Genomic DNA, 12,457 nt, shown 5'->3' on the forward strand with positions numbered 1-12,457 from the left:
CCTGGCATGTGGCTAACAATATCATTATTGTTACTTTGGTGTTACCAATAAGCACTACAAATTGTAAGTAATCACTACAAATTATAGAAATAAAAATTCCATATATTTACACTTTGATGAATTTGATGAGTTTAAATTACCTTTACTTTTTAAAAACTTTATTTCAATATGTTAGAAAATATTATTCGTTTAATCTTGATATCTTACATAAATACCAAGCAGCTTTATCACACTAGAGGCAGAAAGAGGAGTTATGTTACTTAGGGACGATCTACTGGTTCCATCAGTCTTGATGAAGATTAGGAGATTTTTAATTAGGAAGTATTTTAGTTGCTATATTTGAAGTGCTGGAGATTGAACGCAGGGCTTTACGGATGCTAAGCAAATGCTCTACTGCTGAGCTGCACCCCCAATATTTCCCACTAAAATCTTAAGGGAAAAATGACACACTTGTGATACAAGTATTCACTCCATGTGAGGAAACACATTCAATTAGACACCTTACCCAAGTTTATAGGGATGATGGAGGCAGAAGTAGAGCTCAAGCCCAGCTGCCTTCTTTCCCACATAAGCTTCAGCCCTTATTTTCTCAATAAACACTGAAAATTACACTGCAAAAACAATGAATGTACATTTTGGAACACTCCCATTGCAAAACTCTGCCAAGAGGCAAGTTCTGTGGATAAATCATAGAGAAATGATCCTTTAGATTCTTCAGCAGCTTGAATTAGTGAGACCATCAAAAAGGCAAGTAATTTGGGTGGTAGTCCTTCCCAAGCCCAGTGGTGACTCTGCACCAGTACGGTTTTAGATGGCTCAAAATGTTTCGGGTGGTGAGAGTCTGAGGAAAAATATTTAAGAAATGACCTTTGAATCATGAAGCTTAAGAAAAACTGAATTTTTTGCAGCAGTGATAAGTACCGAGAAGGAGGAAATGCTATAATGAGATTAAACTTCTTGAGAATCAATAAATCATTTGAACTTTAACACCATTTTCCTACTATGGAAATCTGTGAAGTCTCTCACCCACTACCCTTCAGAACTGCCAAGCCAAGTATTCAAGGTTTGGTAAATTATTAATTGTAAAGTATGAATTGTATAGTACTACTATTGGGATTAGTAAAAACAACAAAAAAAAGAAAACATGCAATAAAATGTCATGTACAGAAATAAACACTTCCTTAGCAAAAAAGGCTACAGCAAAATAGCCAAGTGATTTTTAAACATGGCCATGTACACAGACTCACCTGATGAATGCCAAGGAGATGACATAGTCGTCACGGACAGTGACAGTCCAGTCACAGTCCCTGCTATGCGGATATGGATGAGGGAAGTTCGGCGAAAGAATAAAGCCTGAAGATCCTGTCAAATTGCCTCCACAGGGTGCTTTAATTTAAACAAGCAAACAAAATCCCTTAAGAGATTAGTAAAATTCATTAACTATCAATACTTGTGAAAACATTTATTTAAGAGGGTTTATGAGATTTTGCACAGATGTAACTTTTATAGCACTGTATGTTTGAATATTTCGTTGTCTTTCAAGAAAAACTATTAAAATATTGAATACATAGTACATACATGGATCCATTGAATTTAGCTGCCTTTTGGTTTCCAAAAACAAAAATACATACAAATATATAATAATGTATCAGTATATAATATATGTATACTTCTTTCTCTTTCAATTACTATATTGTATCATGTAAACAAAAAAACATTGGGAGAAGGAAAAAGATGCTTTCTCCATGGTTACTAGATAAAAATATGAAGGTTAATAGAAAAAAATCAGAAAATAAAGCAAAAAAACCTCAAAATAGAACAGTAGGCTGTCTCATTTTCATGTCTTTTCTGTTACCCTTGGTGTATAAATGTACGAAGAGTCTTTGATAATAGAGTGAGAATGAATACTTATCAGAATATTAGTAGTTTATAATACTCCAATGCTGTATGTTAAAATATTACAAAAATCTAGTTGCCTGACTTGATGAAAATAGGCAGTTTACTGCAGTTATTATTTTAGCACCAAATAAAAATTTCTATAATTCTTCAGTGGAGAAACACAAAATAATTCCGGTAAATTTCAGAAAGCAGTTTCTGTACGGGATTATTTTTGAACTATTTTAAAATATCAGTTATGTTCAGAATATAAAACACTGAGTTGGCATCTTCAAAAAAATAGGGAAATGAAGGTATTTATGTCCTTTGTGGTGTGTGTGTGTGTGTGTGTGTGTATGTGTGTGTGTGTGTGTGTTAAGATTGAGATTCTCCTTTTCTCATGATGCCTCCTACAAAAAACCAGCACATCAGAATTCTTAACTGAGTTTAAAAATTGTCATTTTCTTGCATAAATTTGAACATCCAGCCAAAAGACATACAGATTCTTACGCAAAACTGATTGTAGAAGGAAGAAAATTTCAGTTCAAGTCAACATTCTTTACCTGAGTCCACATCATAATTACAATTTGATAATTTTGTTATCTGTTATTGTGTCCCTCCAGTGCCTTCCATTACCCTTGCCTCAGTGTTTCAGGACCTCTCTAAATGATGCCCTCAGCTCCCACTATTGAGAAGATCTTAGCTTATTGATGACTGCTTTCTTCTTTCTTGCTTATATTTGTGGCAGATGATTAGTTATAAGCTATCTCAACTTTCTCCAGTCTTCCCTCTTCAAATTTAAATGTCTCCTGATGCAGGGGATAAAAAGTCCCTCCTAATAAAAATAACATCCTCATCCTGGTCACATAATCTCTGTCCCTTCTCCAGAAACTTTGCTCGGTTACCTTGCTTAAAGACTTTCATCCTAAACATGAAACAATTTCCTTTCACCTGTTTTTCAACTGAGTATATTGAATTTTACCTAATGTTTAAGAAATCCCAGTATCCTTTTGGTTTAGGAAGAGGGCTAATTGTAAGAAAACACACTTACCCTTAAGATTAAAAAAGTGTGTAAATCAAAAAATGATATATCTTGAGACTACTCCAGGATTGGGGGGAAGGGAGATAAAGGAGAATGGTAGAGGGGGTTAATTAAAGCATGTTATATTTGACATATTGTAAAAACTTTTGTAAATTCCACAATGTACTCTTAACCAGCACAACAATAGAAAAAGGAAAAAAAAAACTAAATAAGTAAGACTCACTTATAATGTCTTAGATAAGCCCTTCCTTTTTACCTATTACAAGATCAAACATAGATCTTGCAAGTTCCCATTCTTTGCAACAAATGATTAGCCCCTTTTCCCCTCTAATCAATCTGAATAAGATTCTTGTAAACCAAGTTTTGGTTACACCTCCCTGCTTTCTTTAGTCCTCAGAACTTTGTACCATAGCCAGTCTTTTTTTTTTTTTTTCATTGTTGTACTGGGGGTACATTGTGACATTTACAAAAGTTCTTACAATATATCATAGTTACATTCACACCCTCCATCACTCTTGTTTATCCCTTCTTCCCTTATTCCTGGAATAGTTTCAACAGGTCTCATTTCTCCATTTACATACTTGTGTACATAATATATCCACCATATTCACTCACAATCCTGCTTGAGAACAGGTTAGATTCAGAGAACAACATTCTGAGCTATCCAATTCGGCCACCTTAGCATTCCAGTCTTTCTAGGTTTATTGGCTCCTCTGTACAAAAGAAAACCCTTTATGCTTAACTCCTGAGATGCTTGCAAGTCTGTGGTCACAGCATTCTCCCTATTAGAGACAGTAGTTTCCTTCTACTTATTGCAGTAGTCCCTGCTCTCTTCACCCACATCCATGAAACAATGATTTTTGCATAAAAGCCTGTCTTTACTAAATTCAATTTTGCTTTTAATTTCCTGAAACTAAATTTTTTAATGGGAAATTTAATCTCATTTTCTTTGAACCTATGTTGTTTTTGCCCATAGGGAGAGTAAAATGTTAGAAAAGGAAGTCACCAAAGTGGGGGATTTCATTCTTGTGTTGTATCTCAAAGCTTTCATCCTGAGAAAAATTATCTTAAGCTTTAAAACTATTTATTTTAGATTACATTAACTTTATGACATATACTTAGTATGTATTATATATTTTTTATATTTATTTGTGTTATATGTTATGACTTGGGAATCTAAATTATTTGGTCTTTTCCTCCTGCAACTATCACCACCACATAGCTATGTCCCCAGCTTTTTTTCCTCAAATGCAAACAATTCTTAACTCAACCTTAAATGACTTTTATATTTACAAATATAATAGATACATTTCTGTCTTTTCCTTTCTGTTCATATCTACAGTCACCTTATATTTACTGTCCTAGCTTCTGGAATTCAATTTGTATTCCTCCTGGTGTATTTGTATAGCCCTTCTTTGATTTCATCTTATAATTTTGATGTTCTCCTAAGTTCCTTAACTAGTCTTCCTAATTTATATCAATTGCATTTTTCTTTGCTACTTATAAGTTTATGACTTCATCCTCCATTTTCTTAAAAAAATTGATGACTTTTCTTCCCCCCTTTCCTTCTGCAGATATTTCTTTGAATTCTAAACCATTTTTTTAATGTGTTTACTGAGTATCTTTAACCTGGTAGTCTACGGGTATATCAAACATAGAATATCCAAAATATTACAACCTGAAATCAAATTTGCATCATTTGTTCAGTCCTGTAATGTTTTGTTAGCACTGTCATCCACCTGTATTCCAAGATAGGGCTTGAAGTTTCTTCTTGTTTCTTTACTTCATCCTCATATTCAATCTATCAAGAAGCTCTGCCAACACTGTATCTCGTAAATATTTTTCAATTTGGTCTTTTTCTCTGTTTACTACCATATTTCTTGACCTAGCTGACTCTTATATATCTAGAATTCTTACAATGGCTTCATCTGATGTAACTGGTCTTTCCAGTGAAGCTATCTAGTCATACTATGCCTAAGCACAAAATTCTGCAGTTGTTTCATGATGTCTAAAAGATACCTCGACACCTTAGCACATTTTGGTGTCCTGACCCTATGACATTTCCAATCTCATCAACCATCAGCAGAGACAAATTTTCCCAAAATGCTATCCAAGTTCTTATAGTTCTTTGCAATCAACACATAGGATATTGTCCACAAATGTTTATTGAATTGCTGGCACCATTTTATATTGATTGTAAAAATAGTGAAGATGATTCTATGAATGAATGTATAATCTAATTTGTAGCTAAATGTTCCGATAAAATTTATAGCCTAGTTTGCCTTTGGGGTTTTAAAACCATATATGAATATGAAAAAAATGGAAATCTGTGTAACAGAAAATATAAACATGTATGTGTTATGCATATCAGACTAGAATGACAGTGAAATATTTTTGCGTTTTTTTTTCAGATGCAGTAATGGGTTTATTGTCTAATTTGGTGGAGAATGGGGAACAGTTTTACTTATTTTTGTCTGGTAACATTAGTGTTTTTTATTGATAGAAGTTTTATCCAGATACATATATAACCTTTATCAATAAAGATGTAGGAAAATTCATTACATATTTATTTAAGCATCTTATTGGACATTTTCCATACTTATACTTTTGTTTTGTTATGGGAGTCCCCTAAAATTCTTTTTGTTATCTTATATAAATTATTTATCAAGGTTTTTAAAATATAGTTCAGTGCCCTGGTTGGTTATGAAACTCTACAAAAGCCAATAAAACAAGCTCAACTTTAAGTAACACTTAGAAATGCATTTTTATACATATAGTGATAGAGCACCTAAAATAAATCAAAATGATCCATGAATTAATTTTAGTTTGTTTCTATGGAATTCTGACATGAATAATTTGTTTTTTGAGATACAGGTAACTATTTTACAATCTTCTTAATTTTTTTCTCAATTCAATTCATTTATGTCTACTGACTTTCTCAGCAGCTCACCCACACTAATGTCTTTGTTATTTACCTTCATATTGAATGCTTCTGCTTTCCCTCTGGCAATATCAAAGTAATCATCACACTGTCGAGTTTGTGGAAATGAATTCTATTAACTCTAAAGATGAAGTCCTTCTTTTTTGGTTGCTATGAGGCTGACTGCGTCTACATGCTCCTGGCTCTGAGAACTAGACTTATGGAGTTTCTAGAAAGTTCAGAGTTTAATCTTTGGCATAGTATTTCCAATCATGGAGTTCTTTCTTATCAGTTTCAGAGGTCAAGCTTTCTGCAGCTTTTGCAATTTTTCAGATTCTTTTTTTACAGTTATTTTCTTCCTCAAAGAGGCTGTAATGCATATCTTCTTTTGAAGCTCATTGCCTTTCAAAAAATAATACATAGTCCCATAATCCATACAAAAATGTTCCACAACTCGCTGCTTTTAAGTAAGATTTAGTGCTGAAGTTCTTCCCTTTAGACTCAGGCCCTGCTTGCTAAAACATATTATTGTCTATAAGTGGAATTTTATAAGCGCCTATCTCAGAACTTTAATCTTTTGCATCCTGATTTCTATAATTTCAGTACATCTATTCAATGTTTTAGGATTCTGCCCCAAAAATGTTTGACATATGCAGCCCTCTGATAATTCTACTAAGTGATGCCCAGTTCTAAGCAAAACACTAAAGCAAGACATCCCACAGCAATTCTGTGGGATTCTATCATTTCCTCTTCACATGATAACTCTCTGTATGATATGCACTCAAATTCCAGTCAATTAGAATATGGAGTTTGATTGAACTGAAATTTCTTTTTAGGTTAACCAAATTATAAAGAAACACATGAAATCTTTGAAACAAATATATTGGTATTTTTCAGTCTATTTTTCTGTGGAAAAGTTTCTTAAAAGATCTTGATTGCTTTTTTGAATGCAGTTATGGTAAATGAAAATTAATAATCCATGAAGTAAATAGGATAGAAAATATAAAATGATAGATGGTTAACTTTCTACTGGCTGAAGTTATGACCTCATTTTGTGCTAATTTTTTTTAGAGGCTCATTAATGAGTTTAGTTCTTAGTCATCTGCTTCATTTGCTACAGTAAAGAACTAGACTGTCCACTGCTTGGCTGGCTCTGACCTTTGGATATGTTTATTTTGTGCACAACTATTTTACAATTTTCTTAATTTTTTCCTCAATTCAATTTTATTTGTGCCTACTAGCTTTATTAGTAACTCACCCATTCTAATGTTTCTATTATTTACCTTCATATTTAAGTTTTTGGTGTTGTTTTGACAGTACTGGTTTTGAACTCAGGGCCTTGCACTTGCTAGGTAGATACATTACCACTTGAGTCATGCCCCCAGTCCTTTCTGATTTAATTCTCATTTGAATAGGAGCTTATGTTCTCACTTGGAGCTGGCTTCAGACGTCAATCCTTCTACCTACATCATCTACATAGTTGGGATTACAGTCATGCACCACCACACCCATCTTGTCCGGTGAGATAGAGGCCTCACTATCTTGTTCAGGCTGGCCTTGAACCACGATTATCCCAATCTCTGCCTCCTGTGTAGCTGAGATTACAGGCATAAATCACTATGCTCAGCCCATATTGATTTTTTTTAAGTTAATATGTAAAATAGAGAAAATTTGATGTGAGACACAGGTGATAAGAACAGGGAACTTCATTATCTTGTTTTATTGCTAAATTCACAGTATATAGAGCAATGGTTGCGACACACTAAATGAGTAATGAGTTTGGTTTTGCAACTCTTTTTGTGAGAAGTTACTATCTGTAATAAAAGAAATTTGAATAATTGATTGTTTGATTTTGTTCACTTTGGGCTCAGGTATTGGCCAGTCATTTCCTAGTTCCATGTGACTATCAAAGATGAAAGTTTGTGAATTAAGACTGGTGGAGTGGCTCAAGTGGTAGAGCACCTGCCTTGTAAGCCTGAGACCTTGCGTTCAAACCCCAGAACCACACACACACACAAAAAAAAATGTGAAACTATATATCAAAAGCGTATTCGTGAACTAGGTATGAATGAAACAAGATAAGGTTTATCTCTAACACATGCTAAATTTGCATGCACTGGTTGTTTTAAGAAATACAATGCTAAGCAAGGTCTGGAAGCTTCTTTGAAGTTGCTTACAATGTAACAAGAGAGAGGATATACAAATGAATAAAAACTTGAGCAGAGAAAGCACAGTTTGGTCAAATGTGTATTATAAATTCAATATGACACCAATACTGAAACACTCTAACAGAAATATTTAAGTTTATACTAATTTAATTATGTAGCAGGTTTTCTCTGTGTTTATTGCTAAAGTGGTGAGTTCTTCCACCTCTCGTTCAGATCTAGTAATTGAATAATTTGTTGCTTAATTTTCTAGCGTTTGACTTGGGCATTCAGGAACAAAGCACCGAGACAAAAGCCAGACAATTGGAAGTAAGAACCAAGCTGTGGCCAGTCCTTACATCAAAATAAAACCAGATGTTCTTTTAAGGTACATGAATTGAATGGAAAGGCAAAGGTTTTAATTTTTTTAAGACAAAGGTTTTAATACATTTTATAGGTGTCCACAGGCTCTGATAAATTTTTTTTTCTTAGAAGAAAATAAGCGTAATAAAGATAAAATTATCATGGTCTATTTTAAACATATGGTGAGAATCACCTGTAAATTTTGAAAACAATGGAAAACTGCATTATTTACCACATTTACGTGGTAAATAAAGGAGATCAAGATTTTTCAAGAGCCTTAATTTATGAAATATTTAGGATATTATTAACATTGAGTGTCTAGTGAAACCGTAAGCACTTGCCCCACAGGAAAAAGAAATAAAAATCTTTTATAATTTTGCATTTTGGGGAATCTCATGACCCTCTGATATCTTAACATCCCATATAGTATGTGTTCTACAATGTGGTTCTTAATAACATCAATACCAAATTTTAACCAATGTTTTACACATATGTAAAATTTTAATTATTCTTTAATCATACCTATACAGACCGGTGGGCTGGGCTGCCAGAAGTATCGATTTTCTACCTGAATGCAGGTTATTCTTTCTTGTCCTTGAAGTTCATATCCTGGGTCGCACTGAAACACAACAGTGTCCCCAGGTTCTCGGCCATCTCCATTTCGCGTCCCATTCATGGGAACCCCTGGGTCACGACATGCAGTGGCAACTGAACCTATCAAAAGACAGGAACCAAACTTTAGTCGTGCTACAACCAAAGTAAATTTTAAAGTTCCACATTTTAAAGCTGAGAACCTTCCACATATCCATGTGCTTTTAGAAAACTAACTTAAAAAATGTGTGGGTAATGGAAATATTAGGTACGCCTGTATGAAAATGGAAAAATGAGACCTGCTGAAAGTATACCAGGAATTGGGGAGGGGAGGATAAAAGAGAATGATGAAGGTGTGAACTCAAGTAACTTTGGTAAATGTCACAATGTACATTAATAATAATAAATAAATATATGATGTTTAAAAATGTATGGGTCAGCCTGCACAACAAATACTTTTTAGTTTTCTGAATAATTTGTGTGCAAACTTGTTTTAAGAACTGGCACAGCATTTTAGTCACTAAATATTACATTTATTGTACATGATTACATATTCTGTAAATGGCATTTTGAAGGTGTTGAAAAGAAAGCCACAGAATAGGAAGAAATAGCTTCATGGGAGCTGGAAGGTTTGTGCTTAGTGTACATAAAAAAAAATTCTCAAAATTCAACTTGAAAAAAAAGAAGAAAACTGATAACCTAATTGCAAAATGAACAAAGTACATTCTAAGGAAAATGATGTCAGATGCCACATGAGAAGATACACAACATGACCTGCCAGGCAGATTAAAATTATAACCACAATGAAATAGTACTAATTATTTAAAGTACTCCAGATTATTTTTTCTCCTTTTATTTTTATATTTACTTACAATTATAATAGCTAATAATTTAAAATCATTATAAAATAATTATTTTTAAAAGATGAACTTGTATCTATGAGAACACTAAATTTTGGAAGGTCATGGACAAAACTGAACAATACATTGCTGGTCAGAATGGAAGATGGGGACTGGTGAAGTGGTTCAAATGGTAGAGTCCTTATCAAGCAAGCATGAGACACTGAGTTCAAACTCCAGTGCTGCAAAAATAAATTATCATCATCGAAATAAAGAAATAAGAACCGTTTGTAGGAGTTTCTAGCAAAACTAAAGTAACCTTTACTATACTACCTGGAAACTGCATGTATCCCCATGAAAATGGTAAAATGGTAGAAAATCCATGCCATGGAATGAAACTCAATGATAAAATGAAATTACCCATAGGTAGAACTTGGATGACTCCAAGGACATTGTCCTATGTAAAAAATACAATATCAAAAAGTATACATTGTTGGATTGTTTTATGTACCCATTCTTGAAGTGACAAAATTATTAAAGTAGGAAATTTGATTAGAGGTTGCAGGGATTGAGTGTGTGGAGAGATGGAGGCAGATCACAGGTTGAGTTATGTAACAGGTTGAGTGGTATAGGGTGTCCTTGCGATAGAACTGTTTAAAACTAGTGAGAGCTAAATAAGGTTGATGACAGGGGTGTGGTAGTCTACTTCACCATTCAGGAGGCTCTGACTTCAATACCTAGTACTGGAAAAATAATAATAAAAACAAATAAGGTTGGTGAATTGCCTTAGTGTCAATTTTCTGCTTGTGATATTGTATTGTGGCTCTGTAAGATCTTCTCACTGGAAAAAACTAGGTGAAGAGAATGCAGGATCTTTCTGTATTACTTCTCAAAACTGTTTATGAATCTATATATACTTCTCTATGAAAAAAAGGCTAAAACATCATTGGAAAAGAGGAAAGTAGGGTGAAACCAGAGGGAAACAATCATTGTACATGCCACGTTTTCTAGTGACTTCACTTCATTTTATTTTTCAGGTTGAGGAAACAAAATATTACCTTGAATTACCAAGATGTAAATTTGTTGTAATGCACATAGTATCAAGAGAAGGAAGATGAAAATGTCCATTTAATCTACATTATTAAACTGTAGAAGATGAAAATGTCCATTTAATCTACATTATTAAACTGACTCAGTAGTTACAAAAATTATTTTAAAATATTTTTATATTAAAGTATACCTTAAATTGGTAGACTGAACATAAGTAGTAATCACTCATTTATTTACTTACTAACTTAATCAATTCCAAGTATTGTGCTAAGTGCTAGGCCTACAAAGAAATTAAAAGACACGATTTCAATTTTTATTGATATTGGTAGTACTGAGAAACAGATCCTATTATAGATATCACAATAGAAAAGTAAGTACTGAGAAAAGTAAGTGGGTTCATTGGTAGGTAGAGAGATAATGAGCTGATTAAAACATCAGTAGAGTCATCCATCAATAGAGTGACTGGTTTTATTAACCAGCAAGCTTGTTTTTCATCAGTCAAATACGTATATACAACAAAGAAACCAGGGAATCTGCAGTGTTAAAATGTTCTGACTTTAGGGTATGGGAATCAAGAGGGTATTAACAATTAGGAAGCTAAAAAAATCATGTATTAAACATGACACTACATCAAAGCAGCAGCAACAATAAAAAAGGTAATCCTATATATCTACAGCTACAAAGAAATAGATAGTTCTGTTTACAATTTCAAAGGATTTTTTTTTTTTGGTGGGACTAAGGTTTGAATTCAGGTCTTATATTTGCAAAGGAAGTACTCTACTGTGGGAGACACACTTTCTGTGCATTTGGCTCTGGTTATTTTGGAGATGGGGGTCTCAAGAAGTATTTGCCTGGGCTGGTCTCTAACCTCAATCCTCCAGATCTCAGCCTCCCAATTAGCTAAGATTACATGCATGAACTACCAGGCCTGGCTAAAGGATTAATTTTTAAAGTTTCTTTTTAAAAAGAAAGTCATTATTTTTTTAAAGAATAATTTTTAGAGTTACTTTTTTCAGAATTGCAAAAAATAAATTTCAAATCTCATTTTACCAGTCTCTTAAATGAAGCAAAATCTGGTTAGTCTCCTAATGCCTATTCTGTTAGGACACTTTGACTGATAAGGTAGCATTTCTGAGCAAGGACCCAGGATGTTACATACATGATTCCTTCCATTCTCATAACAACCCTATGAGCCAAGTGCCATCCTATCCTCATTTTAGAAGTCACCTGTGCTAACATCACAAAAATGAGAGGTACAGAACAAAGGTTTAAACTCCAGGCTGTTTGATTTCAGAACCCAAACTACTGAATGTTACACAATACTGTTTTCTTCTTTCTATAACTGTCTCAGACACTCAAATTCTTCCCTTCTTAGATAGTAACATAAAATCACAAACCCACATTAAGACATTGTTGGAAGGTAGAAATTGTAGCTATAAGTAGAAAAATTAAAGTTGGCACAAACCTAAATGGTCTTTAAAAAACATTCACTCTATGTAATATGAATTACTTTTTCCTCTTCTATCCTTCCTTCCTTCCTTCCTTCCTTCCTTCCTTCCTTCCTTTCTAGTAATGAACTCAGGGCCTCCGCCTTGCTCAACAATCACTCTAACACTTAAATTACATCCCCAGA

At 33.5% G+C, this 12,457-nt stretch overlaps 1 protein-coding gene across 6 annotated transcripts in view; it reads right to left on the reverse strand.

Moving 5' to 3' along the window:
- The window catches only part of Csmd3 (CUB and Sushi multiple domains 3), a 1,205,819-nt gene that overhangs the window by 271,363 nt on the left and 921,999 nt on the right, over nucleotides 1-12,457 (reverse strand). For all 6 annotated transcript variants that reach the window (XM_074069090.1, XM_074069089.1, XM_074069088.1 and 3 more), the window contains 2 exons: nucleotides 8,867-9,058; nucleotides 1,248-1,386 (listed from right to left, as the gene is read on the reverse strand). In XM_074069090.1, the coding sequence (XP_073925191.1) occupies nucleotides 1,248-1,386; nucleotides 8,867-9,058 (331 nt within the window). The remainder of the gene's footprint in view (nucleotides 1-1,247; nucleotides 1,387-8,866; nucleotides 9,059-12,457) is intronic.

This window comes from Castor canadensis, chromosome 3 (genome assembly GCF_047511655.1).
Source record: "Castor canadensis chromosome 3, mCasCan1.hap1v2, whole genome shotgun sequence".
NCBI classification, from domain to species: domain Eukaryota; kingdom Metazoa; phylum Chordata; class Mammalia; order Rodentia; family Castoridae; genus Castor; species Castor canadensis.